This window comes from Leptosomus discolor, chromosome 1 (genome assembly GCF_034619465.1).
Source record: "Leptosomus discolor isolate bLepDis1 chromosome 1, bLepDis1.hap2, whole genome shotgun sequence".
Classification (NCBI taxonomy): domain Eukaryota; kingdom Metazoa; phylum Chordata; class Aves; order Leptosomiformes; family Leptosomidae; genus Leptosomus; species Leptosomus discolor.
This window is the reverse complement of record NC_141391.1, coordinates 31957734-31984269: the sequence shown is the minus strand read 5'-3', so window position 1 is coordinate 31984269 and position 26536 is coordinate 31957734. Positions and strand designations below refer to the sequence as shown.

At 41.7% G+C, this 26536-nt stretch overlaps 1 protein-coding gene across 1 annotated transcript; it reads right to left on the bottom strand.

Moving 5' to 3' along the window:
• Nucleotides 1–7801: 7801 nt before the first annotated feature.
• CPB2 (carboxypeptidase B2) lies at nucleotides 7802–25631 on the bottom strand. Its single transcript, XM_009950900.1, has 11 exons — nucleotides 25561–25631; nucleotides 21038–21113; nucleotides 18579–18703; nucleotides 18378–18486; nucleotides 17930–18031; nucleotides 17270–17374; nucleotides 14323–14439; nucleotides 13257–13347; nucleotides 10052–10254; nucleotides 8112–8196; nucleotides 7802–7986 (listed from the first exon to the last, which is right to left on the bottom strand). The coding sequence occupies exons 1-11, from the start codon at nucleotides 25629–25631 to the stop codon at nucleotides 7802–7804; spliced, it is 1269 nt and encodes a 422-aa protein (XP_009949202.1).
• Between the last annotated feature and the right edge of the window lie 905 nt (nucleotides 25632–26536).

Below are 26536 nucleotides of genomic sequence, written 5' to 3'. Positions count from 1 at the left end.
TTTGTACTACTTCAACCAAAAAAAAAAGCAAAACTGTAAAATCCTTCAGTTTGGGGCTATTGACACTGAACTCACATGAATAAAATAGTATGATATATGTTGTAAGAGTTGTTGCAGAGGTGATGAAGAAAGAAAAAGCAGTCATAAATGAGTGAAATGTATCTCATAACAAGGAATGCCTTTGATCTGAACAAGTCAGCTGAACACCAGTAATGGTAATTTCTCATTTTATTTTATGACCTGCTTTGGATTCTTCAGCTTCCCTTTGGGAAAGATCATATGACATGTTATTCATTTAGGTAGCAAATACCACACAGAACAGATGATTTCCTTCATCATGTATTTTTTGTGCATGAACTCAAGTGACATCAAGCGAAAAGAATCTTTAATTTTACTTCACCAACCTCTCAGAAACAGGTTCTAACCACTAAAAAAGGCTCCCATTTTCAGAAACAAATCTCCAAAAATGAGAGCTCCATTTCCCCCCCCACTTTGTTGTGTGCGACAACCTACTGGAAACCACCTTGATATCATCCACAGTTTGTGTTTGTTACTACTTTGTATCCTACAACTATTTGGAACCATCTGAATTTAGGAAAAAAAACAAAAACAAAAACAAAAACAAAAAAACCCCATCACAACAGTGATACACACACTTCTTATGCTTCTCAAGAAGCAACTCTTTTTCATTAAGAAAAGCAGATTTTAAAGCAAATACGCCAGAAGTTTGATAAATAAGAAGTCACAATTTATCTTACCTGAAACAGGAAGGAGTTATTGAGTATAGAAAGGAAACCATATTAAAAAAAAAAAAAAGAAAGATATATATATATTTAGCACTAGAGACAGGTTGTAGAAAAAGGGCAAAATGGGCTCCAAAAACCATTGTTCATTCTTTAAGTGCTACTTGATCTGAACAAAAAACAAAAACAATTTGGGAAAATCTGACAGTTGCTGGACTATTTATATGCAGTATAGCTCAAAAAACTACCTCTTTGTTGTACTGCAAAGTGCTACCATCCTAGAGCTCATCAGTCAGTATAACATGATTAGACAAATACTAATCTCCCGCCCTTCTGCTGTCTCTTCTGCTCCTATCCGCATGTCGCTGCATTTAGAGCACAAACACGTAAGCTAATTTCTCATACACAAACAGGTTACAAATGACAAAAAGCTCATCCATACAGTCAGAATAATACAAATTTAAACTAACACCCACCAGACTGGATTAATAAACAGTTTCACTACTCTGATCAGCAATATGTTCCCATAGCATTCAGACTGTAAGGTTCCATTCTACAGCAGAAAAATTTGTAATGTATAAATGTGGACAAATGTACATAAAACGTAATACTGTTGGAATTTTTATTTTATACTTGATACTTTGATAATACCTGGGTTTCTTTCTTGTACCTTGGTGAAACTTCATTATCTGAATCCCACAGTCACTTCAATGACAAGACCTCCATAGAAGAAAGCGAGCTTACACTACGTACTTGAGAGATTTCTCAGCTCAGCTCTAGTGACTACTTCTCCAAGCCTTTGATTATCTGAAGATTTTTATCTCACAAGTAAGGTTCAGATAACCAAGACGTTAATGAAGATGCTCAGAGGGGGTAGGAGTTAACCACGTGGTATATACCAGACATTAAAAACAATGGTTAACATCAGTTAGTGGAAGCAGACAGTGAAACAGTAGAATTTGCCAGTAGTAGGAAATTATTTCGGTTAGTAAAAACTGTGGAGAATACAGATTCCAGAAAGATCTAATTGAGTTAGAAAATTGAGTAATACAACAGCAGATGAAATGCAAATAAATATAATGTAATGCACACAAGGAGAAATGATTTTATCTAAACACTCGATGAGTTCAAATTAGTCCAGTCTTCTGAGAAAAATAATTAGGAGTCATTGTGGACAGCTCAATGTGCAGCAGTAGTTATAAAGTCTGACAGGATAAACCATTAAAGTTAGAAAGCAAAACAATACCACATCTCACCTAGCTGAGCACCCTTCCATTTCAGGATTCTTTCCCACTGTATTTCAGCAAAAACCTCACTGAATTTGTAAGGTTTCATGCAGCTACACCCTTTAATTGAGGATACAAAAACTGACTGACATATGCAAAAGCACTTTTAATAAGACGATCGTATACCAAATACTGAATTTAGTTTAAATATTTATAGTAACGAGAGCCATATCTGAAATAAAAAGGGTTAGAAGAACGGCACTGGCAATGGCATAGGGAGAGGGTTCCACACATGAAGGACAGATAAAATGAGTGCATCTAATACATAAGTACAGCACACACTGACGTGACAGCAGTATACAAATACAAAAAATTCACATTCATTTTGCCTCCTCATTGGAATGCCCCTTTATTTTCAAAGAAACAGCGGCAAAACATCTTTTTTTTTAAATGTTACTCTTTACCCAGCAAATAGTACCTTGTTGGAATTAACTTCTATAGGAAGGTAGGTTGATAAGTATGCTTAAAGGGATAGTTGTAAACATGGAGAGGATGAAGGGAGTAACATCATCATAACTAAACAGGTAATTTCATTCCAGCTACCTACTTGCCTATATTTTGGCCAATAATCTCCTATAAGGAAGTTAGAAGAACACCATCCAACCCTTGTAAGGTTAGTAAAACATCATATTTTAAATAAAATTAAAACTTGGAATGCAAAATGAAAAACTATACTATTTCAGGTATTCTGTCATTTCTGTCAATTCTGCCCTTACATTCTGGCCCATATCCACTGATTTGCAACTAAGAACAGATACTTTATTGACAGAAGAGATTATTTCATAAGAATTTGTTCTAAGCAAACAAAAACGGCATGCTGTGACTGCACAGCGTATTACTTTCTGTATGCACATATTATCACACGAGGTTCACTAAGTGAATATAGTTGTTCCACAGGCTGGGATTAGAGTCAGAGGCAAACAGAGGGATTTTCACTATATTTTCACTATTTTCACTATGTCAAACATTACATTTGAGAGACTGTATCTGAAAATGCAGTCAGTCCAATTTTCATTCTTCAAAGACCAAGCACATTGAAAAAACAAAGAGACTATTAAAACCATACTGCAGTTGAAATCTCAGAAGCGTAACGGCAGTTTGATAGTACTGACAAGCTTCCTTGCTTATAAACAAGTACTGTGAGGGGAAAAAAAATTGTTTCATTTCCAAATTTTTCAGACTGCACATTAATGGATAACCAAGAACAATTTAAATGGAACAACCCATAAAAATTCCCACAACTTGTTCCGTTCTCCCATATTTTCATCTTATCTTGCTTTACGCTTGCTGATCACAGCCCTGATGTCAATGCCACACTGATGGCCAGTGCAATGATTTCCTTCTCCAAACACCGGTGTCTCTAAGCTACCATCTCCTTACCAAACACTCCACGTGGATTCGACAGCACTGAGTATCAGTGGTATCAGTGTGGGCTGAGCCTTCAGCATGCAGATTTCAACATTTCAAATAACTACTACCACAACTTTTCAGAGAAAAGTTTCTAAGTAGAAAACGAAGCACTTCTCTATTTCAGGTACGTGACATTGCATTGCCGAAGCTACTGAGGGGCACTGAAGTGTCTGCAACTTCTGAAACGCTTGCTACCACTAAGTGGAATTAACTTTATACTCCTAAAATAAATTCTACAGCTAAGGTTTTAACTGTGAAGTATCACTTTCCGTACAGAAATAAGATCCATGGGAATCTTTAATAATAAATATTCTAACACTGCGACAACTTACCCACAGATGCATCTATGTTATTCTCTAAACGCAGTAACTTTTCCAGGGTGAGAGACAATCTATTAATGACATTAACTACACCACCATTTGAAGTAAAATATATCTCAGACTGTTACTTCATGAACAAATCTAAAATGCAGACAGACTTGAGAGATGTGAATATCCCTAGTGGGCACTAACCAAGTAACTGAAATCAATGAAGCATGACATGATTGACACAATATTCAGTGAAATTCTGTGGTCTTATTATTGGTACTCCTACATTTTGGCATCAAGCACACAAGAGTCTTCTTCAATAGAAGTATGATATTACATAGGCCGCGATCAAGAGAAACAAATCTGAAACAGACACTTTTCTGTTAGAAAAACCTAATCCAGTCCTCTGCAAATCCTGCTTCTACATAAAAACTAGAAACTGAGACGTAACAGAACAAAAGCAAAGTTCACAAAAAACTATAAGGAGATAAAATCTCTTTAAAAGTCCAAGACATCACCAGCAAGCACATCAATGTCTGTGCATGGATACGTGCACCCCACACATGGGCTAAACACTATGTCGTTTAAGAAAATCCTACCTGTGAAGTGGTAACACGCCATTTAAGATAACAAGCAAAATTTTAATTTTAAAATCCCTCAGAAGTTCAGATACAAACCGATTATAACACTCTAATATAAACTAAATAGTTGGTGACAACTAAATAATCGCTTAGAAAGAGGAAAATGCCAGTGCTTCCCTTCACTTTTCCAAATGAAGAGCTTTTCCCTGAAAAGGTTTTGTTTCTGATTACAATGTTAACATTTACACGTTGCAATATTGAAAAATAGTGATATTTGAAGGAGCTCCACAGGTTTACTACCCAAAAATAATGCTAAAAATAGTAAAACACGTTGTTAACCAACTTTGAAAAAAACGGTCAAATACTGGTTGCGCATTTATGCGATGTCAGTCTAGCACTCTTCAACTCACACAAAGAAGCCTGTTTGACAGAGAACTAGAAATTATTCCACATTTACTTTAACAACTCCATGCTGTTAACCCGCCACTATGTTAACGTGAACCTATCCCTCTCATTTAACATATGGTATTTCTCCATTAGTAGTGACAAAACAACTGTCATGGTTGGCTTTCTACGTGTAACTAAATAAATTAAAACATCAGGCCCTAGTACCACAAAAGAAAGTACACGGTATTCTCTACCTTGTCTAACAAAGCCCTTGCGCTCCAAGATGTTTCACCAGACTAAGGGGCAGCCTACGCAGAGCGGTGCGGGCAGATCCACGCTCACCCAGCTTTCATGCCAAGTTTGTTGGATACACGTTATCTCCAAGCTGTAAATCGGATCGCTGCATAAGCGTGCTGTCAGGCTCGAGCAAACGTGCTGCGGGTGTATGACCTCCGGCACAGCCGCGTATGGCCACACTTCTGTAGTTTTCAGGTTCACCCAGCTCACAGGTTGAACCTGTCTGCTCCCGCCTGCACAAAGGCACCCTAAGCGTTCCCCCACCAGAGCAAGATCCCTCATGGTCCTGGCTGCCAACCCACTACGTCACAACCCGTTCTTCAAAGTCTTGTGGAAGGTGGACAAGAAACCAACAGAGGAGCAAGAATCCGGCAGAGAAGTCGAAGGTGAGGACCTAAGCGGACCACCCCTGACGCTAACCCGACGCGCCCAGCCTACAAGATCTGGAAGGGACGGGAGTTCGCTTGGAGCTGCCCTCTGAAAACATGGTGACGAGGGAACTTACACGAGCGAAATTATTAGTGCCTCCACGCGCAGAGAGGAGAAACTATTTTATTGCCAGAGAGCGGGAGAAGAGCCCCGTTGCAGTGGAAAAACCCCCACGAAGAGTGAAGACCCCAGTAACTGGGGGGCGGGCTCCGGCACAGCCACCCACTGACGGAACCGCACCCCCAGCAAACGGCGGGACGGCCGCCCCCGCCAGCCACGAACCCGCCGCCCCGCAGTGGGCCGCCTCCAGCCCTCCCGGCTGCGGCAGCGGCCCCACCCCCCCCACCCCCGCAGGGAGCGCCAGGGACGCCCCCTCCCCGCCCCGCCCCGCCCCGCCGCAGCCTGAGAGCCCCCGAGCCCCGTCGGGCCCGGTTCCCCGGGCCAGGGCGGGGCGAATGGGGCGCGCCCCGCCCCCTCCCGCCTCTCCGCTCCCCTCCTTACGGCCCCCCCGCCCCGCTCCGCGCCCCCGGCCGCTCCGCCGCACTCACCTGCTCCTTCCGCTGCCGCGCCGCTCCCCGCCGCCTCCTCCGCCGCCGCCCGGGGCGGAGAGGGTGGGAGGGGGCGAGGGGGGAGTCCGTCCTCCCGGGCCTGAGCGCGGAGCGACACGGAGAGGAAGACGAGGAGCGCCACCCGCTCCCGCAGCCCAACGGCGCCCGCCGCTCCCGCCCTGCCCCCGCGCGCCGGGGCCGCTGGGTAACCGCCGCCGCCACCACCGCCGCCGCGCGCGCCCGTCCCGGCGGCCCTCGCGCCGCCCGCCGCGCCGCCGCTGGTGATGACGTCAAAGGGGGAAGGGCAGCGGCGGCGGGCCGGGCGGAAGCGGCAGCGCCGCCATGTTGGAGGAGGGCGGAGAAGGCGGGAGGTTCCCGCCCGCCCTGCGGCGGTTCGTGGAGCTTCGGGCGGGGCCGGGGCGCGCTGGGTTGGCGTGTTCCGGCGGGTTTGGGCCTGACCCAGGGGTTTGCCCGGACTCCGTGGGTTTGCAGGTGCAGTTTCTCGGTCTGGGCTGATCAGGCTTGGGGGATGGTAAACGGTGTGGCTGAAGCGCAAAGGAGAATCACAGAACGGGTTGGGTCGGCAGGAACCTTTAAAGGTCACCTAGTCCGACGCCCCTGTCAGGGGCAGGGACATCTTGCACTAGATCGGGTTGCTCAGAGCCCCGTCCAACCTGACCTTGGGTGTTTCCAGGGATGGGGCGTCTACCATCTCTCTGGGCAGCCTGTGACAGTCTCACCACCCTCGTCGTCAAAAATGTCTTCCTTATATCCAGTCTAAATCTGCCCTTTTTTACTTTAAAACCATTAGCCCTTGTCCTGTTGCAACAGGCCCTGCTAAAAGATCACCTCCACCTTTCCCGTAGGCTCCCTTTAAGTGCTGGAAGGCCGCTAGAAGGTCTCCCTGGAGCCTTCTCTTCTCCAGGCTGAACAACCCCAGCTCTCTCAGCCTGTCCTCATAGGAGAGGTGTTCCAGCCCCCTGAGCACATCTGTGTCCCTCCTCTGGGCCTCCTCCAACATGTCTTTCCTGTGCTGGGGGCTCCAGAGCTGGACACAGTGTTGTTGAGCACAGGGGCAAGATGGAAATGAAAAAAATGAACACTGACTTTCTGCAGCTTGGATGAAAGAAATGTCAGTGACCTTCACACTGAATGTGGATCCACACAGTCATTCTGAAGAACTTGCACTACTCTCTTTCAGTTTAAAATCACTTCCCCTGGTCCTGTCACTACAGGCCTTGGTGTAAAGTCTTCAGGCCTATGTTGTGCAGGATAAATAAACTTTGCAAGCTAATTGCCTGTGGGCAGCTCTCACTTGGTGTCAGTGATTTGGCCGCCTGTGTGTCCTTGCCTCTTGCTAAACGTGCAGCAAGAAGGTCTCATGTGAATATCCTTTGTCTGACAGTGGAAACTATGAATAGGGTTGTTTTCTTTTAAGGAAATTCTATAATAGCTCAAATTACAAAAATGGGGATCTTTTCTATTTATGGGGTCTGCCCAGCATGCCACATGTCAATCAGAGGCCCATTTGATGCTACATCACCTGGAGTTCCCACCATCTAGAGGGATTTAAGATTACCTAGGCTATTTTACCCTTATAGCGTGCACTACATATAGGTATATGAACTACCGTTGTAGGTATAGGCTTGTAAGTATGGTTGAAAAAAACTGATGTATTCTAAATAAAAGTATAGAGGGTACAGTCATTCTTTTCTTGCTAGTATATAAATAATATAAATAAAGCAGTGAGCTTTTTTCATTATTATTTGAGCTAACTAGGTACAGTCATGCTGGAATAAAGTATGTTCAGCATCACAAATTTTGAAGAACATGTTGAGCTATCTCTTTGACAGCAGAAAGTGCTTCTATGCAAGTTGGTTTAATTTCTTGAGGAGGAAGCAAAAATCCGTAAGTTCCTGTGTCCCGAAGCTCAATGGTAAAAGAATATTTAATGCCAAGGTCGTAAGCCCAGTCATCTGAACCTCCAGGAGCTAAATCTGTGTGAGGAAGGGAAAACAGAAATTATCTGAAACCAGGACTTCATTTTTCTGTTCAAAAGCTGTCTTCTGATGCTAGCGAGGATAGGCTGTCATGCCTATTCTTGTGGTAAAGTCATACTTACAAATTGTTTGTGCACCAGCACCAAGTCTGTAAGTTTTCCTTGTTGTTCTCTTTATAGCTTTAGCTGCTTTCTTTGCCAGACTTTCCTGAAATTAAACAAATCATTTGTTTTATAGACTTGTGATAATAGTTCATATATATGCTGTTAGGATTTACTTACACTGTGCTCTGGATCTCGCATTAGTTAAACACTCTTATGAAAGGCTCTAGAAACCCCACAGAACGTGGTTAAATTTTTCAGCATGTGCCCATGCTACAGATTGCATTTCTGCTATATCTAGATTAAAAATACGGACGGAACCTTACTACCATTTCAGGCAGCAAACTGCTGTCAAATCATTTGTTCCCACTTGTCTCATGTTTTTCTGTTTCCACCACAGTATTTAGGTCGCTGTTGATTTATGTAGTATTGACAAAAACAGCAGAAAAAGATTTTCATTGAGGGAATTCTACTCTTAAACCATGAAGAAGACTTTAAATGCCCAGAATTAGTGCATCTCTCTGCTTTACAGGGAAGGAATCACAAATGCATTATTACTGTTCTCTCACAACTGCATCTGTTTTATTGCAGTATATAAACCAGTCTATTTCAGGAAATCAAACAGTAACCTAGACAGTATAAGAATATCTGTTGTTTGGAGTTAGTTTGTTCTGTATTTACATTACTGGATTTTTCTGTTGTTTCTCCTTCTGAACACGCTGGCACTAGCTACCAATGAAAATGCTATATTGGACTGTCTGGGGTTTTGTCTAACAAAGTAGGATGCTTCCAATGCATTAATTGTGTGCTTTTTACCTATACAACATTTATTTTTTAAATTATTTTTTTTTAAATATGGTTTTTGAAAATAAAATGTTAAGTGACATGGGAGATGCATGAGGTTGAAAAGCAGTAAAAATGACAGCAGTGCGTGTGAATGTCAATCCTGTAGCTTTATAATCTCTCTTACTGTCTGTCCTTATGTCACAAAGCATATGAAATGACCTGTCCACCTCAGACATATGCTGTCTTCCCATATGGCGAATCCCAAAGCCTGCAAACCTGCTTTCTGGTCTCCTTTACATGATTTTTCCTCCTTTTTTGCTGCTAGGCAGGACCCCGTGCTGCAAATAAAATAATTTGTTGCCTGAGCACTTGGAGCTTAGGAAACACCGAAAGTGGGATAGGAAGTGCAGGAAATGGAATTCCTTGCTCTAGGGAATTTGATGTCTTTACACAAGAAGAATATGACTAAGCTGTCCACGTACTCTTATGGCTTAATGACTCTGTGTTAGCAAATCCCATTTTAGCCTGGATATCCTTTCCAGATCCAGACAAACACAGAGTTTTATGGTCAGTGGGAACAAGCAGCAGGTACTTGTTCTGTTTTGAACTCTGTCTGTCTTCTAGGAGAGCTTTTACTGTGTGATTTGGTGGCTCAAGAATGTAAAGTTCTACATAAGCAGGATATGTTTTCCATCCTACCAAAAAAAACATTTTGAATAAGTATACCTAGCAAAATTCTTAATAGAAGTATCAAGTGTCCACCAGAATACCTCATTGCTTAAGTATGTGGAGGGTATTTCTCAGAGTTACACACCCAAGTAGTTTCAGAGTTTGTGTAAACCTTGTAGCATAACCAGGAATTTGCACAAATATCTTTTCAAGGTGTCCGAAAAAACAAGACTTTGATCTTTTAGCAGCAGCTTCAGAATATCAGGGGTTGTTGATATGTTATCACTCTGGAATACATATTTTCATTTTTCCATAGTCTTCAGGAGAAGCTTGCTGGCTTGCACACTGCTAGACCAGCCAGACTTAAGTTCTTAAGAACATCAGGAGAAATCTAATTTCCTGTTTCTTGGTGCTCAGAGCACTGTGACTCCCTCATTACAAGCCTAAGCAAGCAGGCTAAGAAGTTCTGAAATAAATGTGAAACTTCAGGAGATGGGAAGACTTACCAGCTCATCATGGTCTTTGCTTCTGTCCATAGTGTAAGAATATGGAAACAACACCAACTGGGAGTAAGAGTGCATGGTTATGTAGGCTTTAATGATGTCTTTGTGATCTCTGATGAAGCGAGCCACTGCTTTCACTTCAGGCTCAGACTCTGGGTAGGGTCCGCAGTATATCTCCTGACATTCATAGGGAGATGCTCCTTCCCCTGTAGCAAAAGAGCACATAGTGTTACTCCTTAACTTCGTCCTTTCTGCACTAACGTTCATCGCATAGTATGATGCTTATACACAAGAAATCGTGGACTCCATCTTGCTATGGAAAGAACTCCCATGCTTGTAGAAATCAGTGTGAGCCTACTAGGATTTCTCACCTACTGAACTCTTGAAAAAAAATTGGAGAAGGTGAAGAAAAAAGAATTATTCAAAGACTGGATAAAAAGTCTTTGAGGAGAGGTGAGTATGCTTTGTTCAAATTCATCAAGAACAAAATTGTGAGGTCCCTTCTTAAAAATCTAGAAGTACTACAGGGAAAAGGCAGTTCTAAGTGATTATTTAATCTTGTGGGGGGAAAGCAAACTGCCAGTTGGAAGTTGAAGAAACACAAATCAAAAGGAAGGTTTTTAAGAATGAGGAAAACTAGGCACTGGAACAAGTTACCAAGAGGACAACTATGATTCATTTTTGCTATCTTCAGAATAAGACCAGTTAACTTTCTGGAAGCAGCTAGGATCTTTAATGTTAAATGTCAGCTTCATGTTTTAATACATTTTGTAAATTTTTCTCTTTGCTACTATCTGTAGTTTAAATGGACATTTTATCCTTAAATCTAACTCGGGAATAAAGCTCACTGAGTACTTTAACACCCTCAAGACTTTCTTCATCCCTGGGCATTGGGAGACTTTAACAGATGTCCGTCTTCCAGACATCAGTAATTCCAGTTACATCTGCAGAGTAGCAGCCCTGTAGAAGCAACACCAGTTATTATCATATAATATCATACAGTAGAGGAGGAAATACAAACAATTCCTGGCATGTATGTGAAATCATGCAAAAGTGACAAAATGAAAATGTTAAATTTTACACTGTTCGGGTTTGCACAGAAGCGAGTACTGTCCAAGGAAAAAGGCAGTGAAGAATCTGTTGGATGGCAATCTTGGGTGAACGTTCTGTCTGCTTTCTTAAATTCTTGATCATACTGAGAACAGCTGTCTAAGGAAATGAAATGGAAAATGTGGAGAAAAATTTAAGTCCTGGTTCCAGTCAAATTTAGTTCTACAGAGCATATTCCAAGTTAGTGCATTAGTGGAGTAATTTTGCATTTTATTGGTATAAAAGTGTAAGGTATCAGTGCATTTAGTATATATTGCTCATCATAAAAGCCATCTGGGCTTTGTTCATAAAGTTCATAAAGTTGTTATCTGAGCAGCTGAAGAGGAAGAACAGATAAACACAGTGGTACATTTCTAATTAAAAGCATAGATCTAAAACCTAGAATTTTGCAGTGGCACGAAATGTATTCATAAGCAAATCTGAAGCCAGTGGAAGTCTGAACATTTGGCACCCCTAACAAGAACGCTTCTCTGTTTAGAAGTATGTGAGTAAAGCTTAAATAGCAAGTTCCCAGCAATTTGTGGTCATTTCAAATGAACACAATTGGATATTTTATTCAATTGACACAGCTAATAGTAGTTACAACAGTATTATAAAGTGATAAAACTCAAGCTTGGTTCTTCTGAGGGTCCTGTTGAACTCCTGATGTTTCACACAGCTACAGCAATAATTGAGATTCTAATTAATATGTTCTGGATCAAATCTATTCAACCATTGCAATTAGCTGCTAATTTATCTCAATCAGTATAAACAATATTTTATGCTAATTAAGAAAAACAGGGGTTTGTTTTGCAGCATTTTACTGACTGTATAACTGAAAGACATAGAAACCTAGGAAGATCTGTACAATCGTCTAAGCTATTGTAAGCACCTGATTTCAGTGCTTAGATTCATCTCTACAGTTTTTTCTCTCCAAGGACACTGCGAAGTGCTGAGGCTTCTCTCTTCTGTGTTTTCAGCCATGTCTAAGAGAGTAGCATAGCATGGCTGAAAACAGTATGAATACTTCCCTAGTTACTCAAGTAAGGTGTTCTGGTTTTGTCCTGTAAGAAGGTGTACATTTTGTCCAAAGACCGACTAAGAGAGGAAGCACTTTCTAATATACCTGTATTCTTCTACTCTTTGTAAAGTAGAATCATGTCTCTGCTTCAGCAGTTCTTCACCACCAAAAGTGCTTGACGAGTTGAATGAATTACATTATATAACGTTTCCCTGAAACTAGTATCTGTATCACAAAGTTTTTTGCTGTTATTTCTTCAGACTTCTCGAAGTTCTGTTTTTATGACATATTTATACTGAATATCACTTTTAAATCTGTGTATTTGGTCCCCATCTTCGTAATATTGTGCCTGAAAAAATTCATAGGTTTTCCTATATAATAGCCATGGATGGCAAATAAACATCTTTATTCCCAGTTTAGCAATGGACTAAAATGACTGAAAGTCACACAGGACGTTAGTGTCGGTACTGAGTGAAGCCAGATCTGATCTGTAGGGTAACTTTTTAAGATAGGTAATTCTGCAGACTATTAAAAATCTGTCAAGTACTAAAGTGTCTGCAGGGAAGTACATGTGACATTTATTTAAATGTAGCCTTGACAACAAACACTGAGAGCCAAAAAATCTTGGTCAACGAGGCATTAGTGAAGGATGACTGAGGTGATCAGTTCATACAATGTGGTGGAGCATCTGCTTAACTGGATGGTGTGACAGGCCTTGGGTGACAAGGCAAGGGCCACCTCTTTCCTCCTTCCCACCAGCAGCCTGCACCAGGTGTGTCATGGTGTGATGTAAGGGGCAGGATCCAGGGTCCTGGTCCCCCTCTCTCTTGTCATCATGCCGGGAAGAGGTTAGTCTTTGGTGTGGCATCTGAGGAGGAAAAATCTTGAGTCCCAATAAAAACTGTCTCAAGGTGAGGAAGTGCTCACTGGTTCATAACAGATATTCAGTGCATTTGTCTTTGCATCAGCTTTGTGAAATGGTAAATGAAGATGTTTTCAAAATTTTAAAGGCTAAAATTAAATTAATCTTACATTTTTCAATAATTTTAAAGGCTAAAAGTGAAGCAGGGGTACAATAGGAAGGAAATGATGTCATACCACACCAGTGTGCATCAAAATTCCTGTTCATGTCAGTACCAATGCACTTGCTGTTACTGTGTGATGAGCGGCTCTTTCTCCACAGCCGATTCTATGGAAAGAGACACAGAAGACATGTTCAGGGTAATAGATAAGTGATGAACCATCTCACTGGTTAGTTAAATCTGACTTCCCACTTGTGTGTCTACAGGTCATATGCCAATGAAGAGGCAAAAGACCAAGAAAGATTATAAAACCACAAGCTGATTGCCAGGGAGGCTGGACGATAAAATGAAATTTGGGGTAGGATAAGAAGTGGTCACATCTGGTCTGATTTCAATGGGTTTGGACTGTGGAAGGAGGCGAGAAGACATATGGTTTGGCCAGGTATGTGAGTTTAGAAGTCCAAGACAGCCTTTCTTTAGGCATTGCTGACAGCATGTGGAAAGTTGGAAGTTGGGTAAGCAGCAGAATACGTGTAGGTTATCCAAATGTGAGCCAAGCTAGGTTGAAGATTGAGTAAGAGTGGAGGAGATTTTTTTTTTTGCTTGTGTGAAGGGTCTAAAAATCAAAAAAAACCCGTCTCAATGGCTTGGGATTTCCAAGCAATAAAGAAAATCCTGGACAAAAGGTACCTGTTGTACCTTTGTTTTTCTGAAACATAAAGCACTCAGAGAAAGGGGCTACCTTGTCGGAGGAAGGAGTGAGTTACTGGCTGTGCTCTGCATGATGCAGCATGCTATTCAGCTTGTGCTGCATTGTGCCAGTATTTGTAAGCTTGCTGCTGAAGGCTGACACAGCCATTCCCTGACATCTGGAAGTATTAAAATCCTGGGATGAGCTTCTCTCATTTCCAAATTAATTTCCAGCAGGTTGGAAGACACAAAGGTACTGTGGGTCAAATGCCAATTAGTTGCAGTATTTGTTGTGGTTTAAATAGGGCAGAGATGCAGAAATTCCAGGCACAGATTAAGAGTTTGAGGTGCGCAGTTCCAGGATGGAAATATTGCCCTAAGCATGCACACTGATAGTTACCATAAATAGCACATCAGTATGTTGCACACCCTGTCAAAAAAGCTCTACGTACAGAGGGATGGCTCCACGTGTACTCGTAGCCATCCACGTTCATCACAGGCATGACGTAGAAATCAAAGTTCTCCAGAAGTGCTGTCATGGTCTGATCTCTCTCACGCACATGGGTTGCCTATAAAGCACAGGTGAAACTTACTGAAAGCATTCATAATAGTGGTTTTCTTACCTTCCTAGAAAGGAACCTCATGGCGTTGTAAGATAACTGTGCAATTGTCAGACCGTTCTACCTCCTGGTAGAGGCACATCACATCACAGAAATTGCTAAATAGCAAAGTAGCTCTTTGGTTAGAAGTGCCAGGGAGAGGGTAGGAATCGAGTTGATACAGTCAATCAGTCCTGTTATGTTAACAAGTGGTCATGAGATAGAGTTGAACCCTATTAATAGGAAGGTTTGAGCTTTTGCTTCTTGTATAAATGATAGGAACCCTCCCTTCCACCCAAAATACCACAAAAGTATCATAAAATAAAGCAAGCCCAGAAATAACAAGTAACATTTCAAATGGCTACTGTACATAACTTTACTTCTTCTGGTTACACTGTGAGTTCAATGCACTTGTATGCCAAGAGCCAGTAAGACCTACATTGCTAATTTTGCCTCACAGACTATTTTGAAGGCTTTAGTGATACATAACCTGGTTGTTGGTCCACGACACAGGCATAAATTTTAACCTAGATAAGTGGTTTTGTTACTATTAGAATAGATTAAGTCCTCAATCATATCTTTTTTTTTCTTTATGCCTTACTTAAACCACCTTCTTTCGATTTAAATCCTTCCTCGTTTTCCTCAGGCAATGGACTTTCTGTGATTAAATAAGAAATGTCAATCTTTCCACAATCTTAACAACAAAATTAAATGATAAAGAGCGGACCCATTATAAAGAATGCCTAGGATTTGCTAGAGAGAGTTCATGATCTTTGTGTGTGCAGATGTGTATTAATGTCAGGTTATAAAATGTTACTTTGTGAAGTGATATAGAAATAAAATTTTAATTTAAAACAGATAAATTAGATCAAGGGGATGGAGAACATAAGTGTTCAGCTTGTTACTTCTGGAAAATGCTGGAGGGACATGTCACTGGCAAAGTGACAGCACAGCTGGTAATTATTTGGAGCAGCATAAAAAGGGCAAATGCATTTCTCTCCAAGGGAACCTTGAAGGCTGGGATTATCAGTGGGTCACAAGGTACATTCGGCTGTATCTGTCCCTAACTCCTGCAATCTGCTTTCAAATGTTATAGTCATTGAGGTTTTATAGTTGTGACTGAAGACAGAAATAAACACATTTCTTCCTACTATTATTATTATCATTATTTAGTTCCATCATGATCGAATAGTAATTCATGTTCTAAGGACTCATCTATGTTGTTTCCTGACTACAGTACTGGTGATTGTGAAGTCTCAATCTCATCTAGCTTATTTTTACTGTGAACTTTGCTTTTGTGAAAAAGTAACAATAAATAATATCTCAGAGCATTAACTGAGCAAGCTGGGCAACCTTGCCTAGCCCAGAAAGGCACTAGGAGCCTTTTCCTGATCCCTACTAGGAACTGGGCTAGCAGCTCGGCATGCTGAGTTCAAAAGAGGTGCCTTAAATTCAGAAAGACCAAGGCAATATATGTTAAGATGCAGGTGCAAACCATGGATGTTGTATCTTTTGGTGCACCTTTGTTCACTATCCTGAGCAGTGTAGATATTAAAGACACTAAAGATCTGTAGGAGTCAGGTCAGAAACAACCTATGGAAGCCAGCCAAGCATTATTGCTTTGGTCAGCAAGAAGCTGTGGGAACATAACAGTTACGAGGACTCACAAGAGGGTATAAATAAGTTTGTTACTAAATAAACTATCTCAGCTGGGTATAAATAGGTTGCTGCTAAATATAGTATCTCAGCTGGGTATAAGTAAGTGTGCCTGCTGAATAAAGGTGTCTCAGCTGCTGTCTCAGCCTCAGCCTGAGTCTGTGCTTCGATCTCCGCAAAGATCAGGTGTGACTGTTGGTCTGTGGCTGCTCATCAAGGCTGGTCAGGTTAAGCCCATACTACAGTCTCATCCCATCAGTGATTTAGTTTCCATGAACTGGTACTATGCGTGTGGCTGGCAGTTGTTGGTCATGTTCTGGAGGTCTGAAATGAGGGTGTCTCTAGAAGGGATGGTACCTTCAGAAGAAGGTGGCTTGTGTGGCCTCATTCTCTGAATGAGGCAGATCCAGAAAAAAGCAGGAGCAGAAACACAAAATGCGGAGGTAGGAGGTGGAGGAGCAGTAGCAGCAGACACAGCAGCAGGTGGCACATCTCAGCAAGTGCTAAGTAGATTGTTGGTGTGCCTGCTGGTATGGAGCTATGCCATGCCTGGAGCAGGCAAGTGTGGAGTATTACTGCTCTAGCAAGGCGCATAGGGAAGAGCCAAGGGTTGTAGAATAGCTTGAGCTCACTCTGGGTGTCCTCTGATCTACTCCAGGCATTACCACCTGGAGTAATATGGGCATGAGCCACCATGTGCTTCATGACCCAGAGCCAAGATCATTCCTTGGATGCATGTGGCAGTATAGACATAGCCCTAGTAGATTACCAAATACTTGCTTTTCCTGGCATGCCCTCTCTGTCCCTGACTGTTTGTAATTGTAACCTTCCCTGCTGAGTTTGCTGCACATACTTTGAAGTTTCTTTCGTACTTGAGAATACATTTGAGCCTTTTTGCATTTGGTCCATATGAATTTCTGTCTCTCACACACACCCCCCTCCATATGCTGACACACAATACACGCACACACACTCACTGCTATGTGTGCAACTTCGACACAAATCTCATGTGTTGGTGTTGCGGAAGTAAATGGATTAAGACTTTATGGAGCTTAGAGAAAAATTGGACAGAGAAGATAAATGGCATAAAGATTTTTTTTTGCTTTGCTTTGAGAACGGTAATTAGATGTGATTATCTACTCACATGGCCTATGAACCACAGGCAAAACGCAGGAGAAATCCATTCCCTAGCATGGATACCACAGTCGATCCATATGGCACTTTTGGAGTTTTCCTGTCTTTTAGAAAGCTGACAAAAGAAAAGTCATATTAAAATGTCACCATTGTAAAGTGTACCACATAAAAGTGGAAGTGAAAAGGGTAACCAAGACGGAAGAAGAAGCACCTGTCTTGTAGGGAGAACTTAGACTGATCCTGGGCTAGGATACTGTTGTCAGTGATGTTGGCATACAGTCAGAGAGCCGTACTTGGACTGCTTGCAGCAAGCTCCTAACATAGTCACCAAGACTACAGCAAGACCTGAGGTCAAGTGAGTAGATCACCAACTACACAGGGCAACAAACTAGATTGGTTTTGTAATCAACAGAGGAGGGTATCCACCATGCCAGTATTTCATGCCTTTGGATGATGGCCTAGATGTGATAACTTCTTTGTGACCCAACAAGGAACCCAATGTGGTCAAATGCCTTTGCAAAGGTAATGCACCTTACTAGAAGAATTTAAGAAACTTCTAAAACCCACAAAAATACACGTAGAAGTATAGATTTAAGAAAGCTTCTGGCCAAACCTTGTCACATGCTTGCATTAGTACTTGCAAAGTTTTTGCAGTAAGTCACAGCTGTACCTTCAGAACATAAAGTGGTCGTTTTTCATATGATGATCCAATATATATTTTCTGGAGGAGGTCAGAATGGACCTTCACTACTTCTTCCATCCAACGATATATCTGCAAGGATGAAGTTAGTAAATAGATCTTCTCCCTGTTGTTTACCTTCGTCCCTGAAAGTGGTCTAGACTTAAATTCGTTCTTCCTCTAAAAATCCTGCTGGAAGAACTAGCAATTCAGTCCACTTACCACTTGCCTGACTCTAATTTCTCTTAAAACAAACAGCAAAGTACAGTCACAACACAGTCCAAATATAGCCCTGAAATTCCTCTTTAGTTCTGTTTAGTTAAATTATTGTTCATTTCATGTTTCACCTGTTGATGATTTCTTTCCCTATCTCCATTCTCAAACATGAGACAAATTTCACCCCTTGAATCTACAGAGGATTGCAACAAAAATATCTTACTTCTTTCATTGAATGGTAGTTTTCATAATATGATGAAGATCTGCGTGGGTTGACTGTGTCATTGATAGTCTGTTTTTCAATAAGTCCTTGAACATCTCCCATGGAGACTCTGAATACCAAAGAAAGAGCACAACCTCTTGTTAAACAGATGACAAACAACTTTACAGAAATATTCATGACAACAAATAAAAAAATACATACTTGTGTTGAATGGTTAGTTGCCTTAACTGAGCTTTTATGCTATTTATGCTGGATGCTCTGACATAGAAATGGACTTCTCTGTCCTTCTTGATATTTTCAACCACAACAGGTTGCCAGAGAATGACCTGCAAAGTTTCAAAAAAAGTTTGTTTGTTTTTTTTTTTTACTGAGGAAAGAAAAAATATTCTTACTAACATATAGTAAGTATTTTGAAAATAATCAAAGCATATGTTTTCAATTTAAGAGACCATTTGTAACAAGCAGTTTAACGTTCCCTGTGTTGTGTTATAGCATTCTGCTACTGCTGGAAATGAAACGTGTGTGTTTAAGAAATGTTTATAATGACTTCTTCACATAATTTCATAAATCAAGAACAAAGACAGGAACATAACCTTTTCTGGGATAGTATTTCTAGTATAATAGATGTATTTAGCTGGTTATTATGTTACATGTTTTCAAGTCTGCTGAGAGGTATTTTCCCTAAGGGTATTTGGAGAATTAATGAAGATCAGACCAGTCTTTGTAGTTATTGTACTCGCTGATGACTTTGATCAGGGAGGAAATAAATGCCAGAAGGGGTTTGAATATAAGTCAGCAATACAGAGATTAGAAATGGGAGGAAAATAACAAAATGAGATTCTTCTTGGTAAAATTAAATCTTTTACAATAGGAAAATCAGAAGCCAACATATTCAATAAAAGACTGAAACTTCAGAACCAATAATACCAAGAGATCTAGGGGTGACAGTAAGCAGAAAATCAGGCATGAATTTACAATGTGAAAAAGGTCAACATAATTCTTGGATGCATTTTTGAAGATGTGCAGTGTGGAGTCACCAGACAATAGGTTTTTTTTTTTTCCTTTCTGGTGCAGTTGCACCAGGAATATTATATTCAACTTTGGGCACCATGTTTCCAGGCGTGTAACAGGTGTCAACTGTTTACCGCACTCATTTCTCAGAGAGAACGTGTCTGCAAAATCATACAGAAAGCTCATCCATGCTTTTAATCCAGCCTTTGGAACAATAAATGGTAAATCATTTGGTCCCTGCGTATATTACTGCAATGTGCTATACAAATGGCTGAGCTAGTCTCAGCGTAGCCATCTCACACTTATTGGCAGGGTAGTGACAGCATCACATGGCTCATACTGTTTGGAAAACCCACCCAAGAAGCAAGCTGGATGCTTAGCTCCCCAGCACTGATTTCCCTGTGCAGCCTGCTGTCTGCACTGATGTGCACCAGTTCAGATTTAGTTTCTCTTTGGTGTAGGCATTCTTTGAACTGAGAGTAAGGAAGACTAAGGAACTCTGGATTGACACAGCTGAGGTGGCAGATGGATGGGGACATTGGAAACTTTGTTCATGGGAAACTTTGATAATGCATATGATTATTGGTCTCTTTACCTGTCATCAGCAACGGTCAATACTGCTCCAGGGGCAAATACAAAAGACTATTGTTCCTGCATGTGGGTATTCTGATGCATGCTACATGCAATGTGTGTGCTGTAAGAACAAAGCATTTCCTTTGTTTCAGGTTTTTGCAGTTGTTCTTCATGGCTTCTTGGGGCTTCTGTGTGCAAGAAAGTGAAGAATGACAGTGGTGAGGAAAAGAAGGAGGAGGGGAGTTTATTTTGGTACAGCAAAGGAGATGGATATGTGAGTTGACTTATGGAGGTGGAAAAGAGCAAGGAAAGGTTATCCAGGTTTGTGAGAACTGAAGAAAAGGATCAGAAGATGCTAGTAGGGACAGCAGAAGACTAGGAGGATTTTGGGGTGGACATAAAATGAATAGGAGCAAAGAAAGACAGAGAAAGACTGGGCATAGGCACCGTTAAATGCTCTGTCATCTGAGACATATCCTCGATCATCCTGTAAATTATGTTGGTCGAGGGAATGGTTACACCTTTGTTGCAGAGTGTTGGCATCACACTGGGGGCAGGGTGTGATTGGGCAAATGCTTTTGAAAAGGAAGATGCCCCATTTTAATTAAATACTCTATTCTTTAATGGAAGATAGAAGTAATTAAAAAAAAAAGTATTGCTTAAGAGATTTTTAGCTTCTAAATGCTGCTTTAAGAAAAGTACTGGAAAAATCCAGCCCTGATCTTCAAAGCTGTGCCAGTCATATAGGTCAAGACTGCATTGGTCTAAAGTGCTGAGGTTCCCTAGCAAATGTATTTATACTTACTGTGTGTTGGTGCTTTGTCAATTTTGCAGTGACTTAATACACAAAATCAATTGCAGAAATCTGAGCTCTGATATAATACACTACTATAACATGATGGAATGGTCTCCTCATGTAAATCAGAAGGTGGCAGAGCAATGAAAACCAAGCATTTTCTGAGTTGCTCTATTAGGACAAATGAATGTAAGTGGGCTAACCAGGGCAGGAAACAGTATTAGTGCACTTGGGGGAAGGATTTGGCCTAGAGACCAGAGAGACAGAGAGATCTGTTTACCTCAGTGGTGTTCAGTAAATCCTGAAGGGCTTCAACCTGTTTGTCTGTTTGTGGGAGAGCCCACAAAACTTCGTCCCTGAAAAACAAGGGTATTTAGGTAAAGCACAGGTACTTGGTACTACTCTAGGTCATGCAGAAGTAGAGAAGCAGGCTTGGCCTTTCTCATCTTCCCTGGCTTGGCTGCCACGAACTTCAAGAAGATTCAATAGTGAAGATGCTGAGCCCTGTTCCAGCCTCTGCTTCTGCCAATCAGTAAAATCCATGAAAGAGGTGGTGCAGGGCTTTGGTAGCCAATATCTACTGCAGAACTCTGAGATCACTCCTGGGAGCTGACACCAGCACAACAGCAACCAGCCCCAGTAATCTGGAGTGTAGCAGCATGAATGAAAAACTAGCCTGTTCCACCCTGTGTTTCTCTTTCTCAGTCACTATTCAGCAGAGATGTGAGCCCTCCCAGTCTGACAAAAGCCAAACATGATGTTTTGTAGATATGCAGAGGCTACTACCATCATCATTCTTACTCCAGTCTGGTTTGTCTGATTTCCTCATTTCTGTCCCTCAGCTAGGTGTTGTTTCCATTGATCTATATCACTGACCTCCCCCTCTTTGCCCAGTAACTTATATTCTCCTTCTACTTGAAACCCATGGTCAAGACACGCTGTACATGAGATGGCATTTCCCAGCTACTCCATGCCTGACCTCACTATCGGTGGCAGAAGTGAAATTCACTTTCTGGAAAGAAAAAATACCACTTTGCATTGTAAATCCAGTGCTGATCTTCAGTGCCCTACAAGCCATGCAGTTCAAAATTGCATTGGATAGATAGTTAAAATAACTTGCATGTGTAGGAGAAGACTCAGGGGAATGTCAGACCCGTATTTCCATTTTCTGGTCTGGGGTGGTTCTTGGCCTTCTAATCATGTGAAATTGGTGGCAGTGCATAAACCAGGCACTGTGGAAGTCCCTGCCAGCCCTGTCTGCAAAGGCTGTCTGAAAAGCAAACAGACAGGGCTCTTAGGACTAGTGTTTTCAAGCTACATAACATGATTGTCACAACTCGTTGTTGTGACTGATTTCAAGCAGAGACCTGACAGCATCTGGCAACCAGGTGATTCATCTTTTCTACTTTTAGCCAGCCTCCAAGCAATCACTGTTGTTTCTCATGCAGAACCAACAATATGCCATCCCCATTTTTGCTTCCACCATCATTTGACAAAGCATCACAAAGCAATCAGGGATAGGCAGGGTTGGCAGTTTGCCCATTTCTTTAGGCAAGTGCATTCCAAAGCATGTGTTTGGGGATACTTTAAAAGTGAATTTGTCTTCTTGTGTCTGGGGAACTCTTTTCACAGGGGAGACCAGAAAAGGGCAGTTGCATCTGGTTTCATCCTATGATTCCCACAGCCTGAGAGTACCATAATGAGGAATCTGGTAGCTACTTGCACCCCACCATTTGTTGCACAAATATTTCAGCTGAGTGTGGTAAGTAGTGGACAGATGGTAGCTAGCAGTGATTCCTCTATTGCCTTCCTTGGTAGGACCTGAATACACTGAACAAGCTGATCCAAATTCTGCCCTGGCTTTTGTAGTCATGTTTAACATGGGAAGTATTAACAGCTGAAATTGTAGTCTTTGGGTGTTTCAGTTCCTCTGCTTTGATTTGGCACTATACTGTCTTTCATCTGTCTTCTGCCCCACTCCTGTCAGAAAACACCCAGAGAAAAGCAATCATTATCACCTTTATACCAATCTCAGAAACAGCCCTCCACCCCCAGCTTCCTTGCCCTGCCTGTTGCCCTGGTACGGCTGGACATATTCATCTTGAGCACACCTCTTTTCTTTCACTTTCTGTCCTCATGTCCCGCCTCACTGGTTGCTCGTTGAATTTGTCCTTAAGAGGATCCCTCCCACTCCCCTCCTCCAACGTTCTGCCAGGGTCCCACTGGACTGTATCACTATCCCCCTTGTCCCTAAGCATCAAATCTATATGCCTTTTGAACACCTCCAGGGATGGTGACTCCACCACTTCCCTGGGCAGCCTGTTCCAATGCCTAACTACCCTTTCAGTAAAGAAATTTTTCCTAATATCTAGTCTAAATCTCCCCTGGTGTAACTTAAGACCGTACCTCTTGTCCAGTCACTAGTTACTTGGGAGAAGGGACCAACACTGGCCTTGCTAGAGCTTCCTTTTAGATAGCTGTAGAGAGCAAGAATGGCTCCTCTCAGCCTCCTCTTCACTAGGCCAAACAACCCCAGTTCCCTCAGGCGCTCCCCATAAGACCTGTTTTCCAGACCCCTCACCAGCTTCATTGCCCTTCTCTGGACACATTCCAGCACCTGAATGTCTGTCTTGTAGTGAGGGGCCCAAAACCACACGCAGTATTTGAGGTGCGGCCTCACCAGTGCCGAGTACAGGGGCACGATCACCTCCCTACTCCTGCTGGCCACACTATTGCTGATACAGGCCAGGATGCTGTTGGCCTTCTTGGCCACCTGGGCACATTGCTGGCTCATGTTCAGCCGGCTGTCGACCAACACCCCCAGGTCCTTTTCTGCTGGGCAGCTTTCCAGCCACTCATCCTGCACTCATGTAGCGCTGCATGGGATCATTGTGACCCAAGAGCAGGACCTGGCACTTGGCCTTGTTAAACTTCATACAGTTGACTTCAGCCCATCAATCCAGCCTGTCCGGGTCCCTCTGCAGAGCCTCTCTGCCCTCAAGCCTATGCAGAACTGTGCAGAAAGCCTGTATAGTCAGATGAATCCCATCCAGGGGCCCTGGCCACTATCTCACAGATAGACATAAATCGATGCCGGTTCTCTGCAGGCATCTCAGTTGCTTCACCTCTCCTCTCCATTGCATTTCTCATTTGCTAGGAAGGCTGTCAGCATCAGATATCACACAGGCCTGCAAAAACAAGGCATCAGAGTGGACATGTCTCCTTGTCCTCATACCCTGGCTCCATTTAAACCTTGCATGCTCTTTCTGACTAACATCTCCAAAAGAGAGACCTCCCTACATATCTCCAGCTGGATGTCTTACCCTAGCTCTCAGCAGGTCGTGTCACTAGAAGAGTGCTGCCAGCACCTTCTACTTTCCTCCTGGACCATGTAAACTGTTCATCTACCTACATACCTACAGATGTCTGCCTGTGGCGCTCTCTTTTCTCCCACCTTGCTGAGTCTCCGACAGCCTCCAGCCTTGCCCTTTCTCTACAAGTGAGCTAGGTATCTTTCCAGTGTTGTCAGCTCTTTCAGAAATCTCACAATATGTTCAGTATTTTTCTTAGAAGTCCAGGTGCAGTAATCACACTATAACCTTGCAAAGGAAAGCTTTAATACATGACCATTAATTCCTCCAACACTAGGACTCAAAAGTAAAAAGTCAAGATATAATATATCACCTTTAAAATCTCATTATTTTAGCCATTTTCATAGCTGGTGCTGGGAGGGTTAGACTCATGCTTTCCAGTGGGAAATGCCATATTGTTCTGTAAGGGTCAGCCATACGGTGTTTTATTTAAACATGAAATAAATGAACCTTCAAGTAGCACAGACAAATATTGCTCCACTGAATTCCCCTAAAAACTTGTTTAACTGTCCCCCTACTGTAACCCTCGCACCTCCATAGCAATCCACAACAAAATATGATTGCAACAGAAATGGAGATGAAAGATCCTCTTTTCAAGGCATGAACTCAGTGGTTTTCACTTATCACAGGTCTGCCGGTTGCAGAAGGGCTGTGAGACATAATTCACTATTATTTGTGTAAGTATTTCAGTCCTGGGAGCAGGTTGTGTTTAATCCTGTAGGTTGTTCAGCTTGCTTAATATCAGCACAGGAGGGGCTTATCCTTTTAGTCCTACCTATTAAAATGTTTCAGGTTTTTAAACCAGCTGTACATGTAGAAAATAAAAGCACTTTGCCTGTCTTCATCTCTGACATATGTTCTCATGTTTTACGAAAGCATTTGGTTTCAGGGCATTTCTGAAGTTTATCGATAGGTAACAATAAAGCTGCTTCTGAAACATTGTACAAATACCAAATGGTTATTCAGAAATGATTTATGTCTGGAAAAACAATCATAAAAGCTGCTTTAGAAAGAAAACAGATTGTTAGCACTTTCTGAAATGGTTTCTCTTTCTACCTCAAGAAGTAATTCATTTAAGATCTTGTTTTAAGGCAAATGAAGCAAATTATTTTTTCCCATTAAGTTTCAGAATGCCCTTTATTGGCATTCAAAAGCACTGAATGAACAGAATTGATTTGCACTTAGACCAAAAAGAATAGTTTTAATATGATTAAAAACATAGGATTTATGGATGTAAAGAAGGCTTGGAATAATTTAATTTCCTCCACCATCTATGTGTTAAATTGAACCACGTATCAAATTACAAGAGCAATAAATAAATGTCAACCTTTGCCAAATGTTTTCTTATGCAACTTGGAGTTATTTTGCCTCAATACCTTCCCTGTCTCACTCACCACACACTAAAAGCCCAGTAGCACCAGCAGGTATTTACCTTGGAAGAGTGAAGACATGCTTCTCTTGAATCCAGATAAATAGGCTAAAAAAGAGCAAGTAAAACTTCATCTTCACGGCATCCACAGTGAAACCAAATGCAATTGGAAAGCCGAGGGTTCAGGACCCACATTATTGATTTCAAAAATGTTATTTAAAGAGTGGTTAAAATTTAATACTGTCTCTCACCTCAACCCTAAGCTCCTGGTGGCTAAGTCAATATGGCAGAGCTCCCTGGGGAGGTGCTGCTCATGTTGATGTTGTCCAGCTACAAAAGGATAAAGTACATTTTGGACATTTTCATATTGACAAGTCACGTTGTCATCTCAGCTTTTGTGTCATTTCCTTGTGGCTATGAACCGCAGACATAAGAAAGAACACCAAACACAAAGTTTTTGTGATCCCCTAATATTTACAGCAGTGTGCTCTACATTCAGCACTCCTATAGCACATCACAGACAAGCATGAAGCTGGGTGAGAGGAGTGGGAGTGAAATTATTAAGTCCAAATGGAAAAATCCTGAGCAGCAAAGTTTCTTTATCTGGTATTTGCTAGCAGAGAAAACAAGGATCAAACGGGATGTGATACCTACTTTCTATTGAGGGCTGTCGCTCTACTTCAAGATGGAGCACATCAACTAGGTCTCTATCTTCCGCAACTGGCCTCTACCTCTTTGGTTAACATCTGATCCATCCAAGGATTTCAGATTGCTTGTGCTGCTTCACGTCCTTTTTTCTGTGATGTTCTGACATCCATGTATTTTCCATATGTCATACTGGCTTAGCTTTTCAAGAAAAAGTACCAGTGACTCTTCATGTCATTATTACTAATTTTTGCTTCCCGTATTTCTGTTCACAGTTTTGCAGACAGGACATCCTGAAAAGCTGGATGAATTTGACGTGTCCAGAATAGATGATCTCCGTCTACATTCTGTGCTTGCACAGTAAATAAAACTTGGCTAGGACAAAGCTTATTAT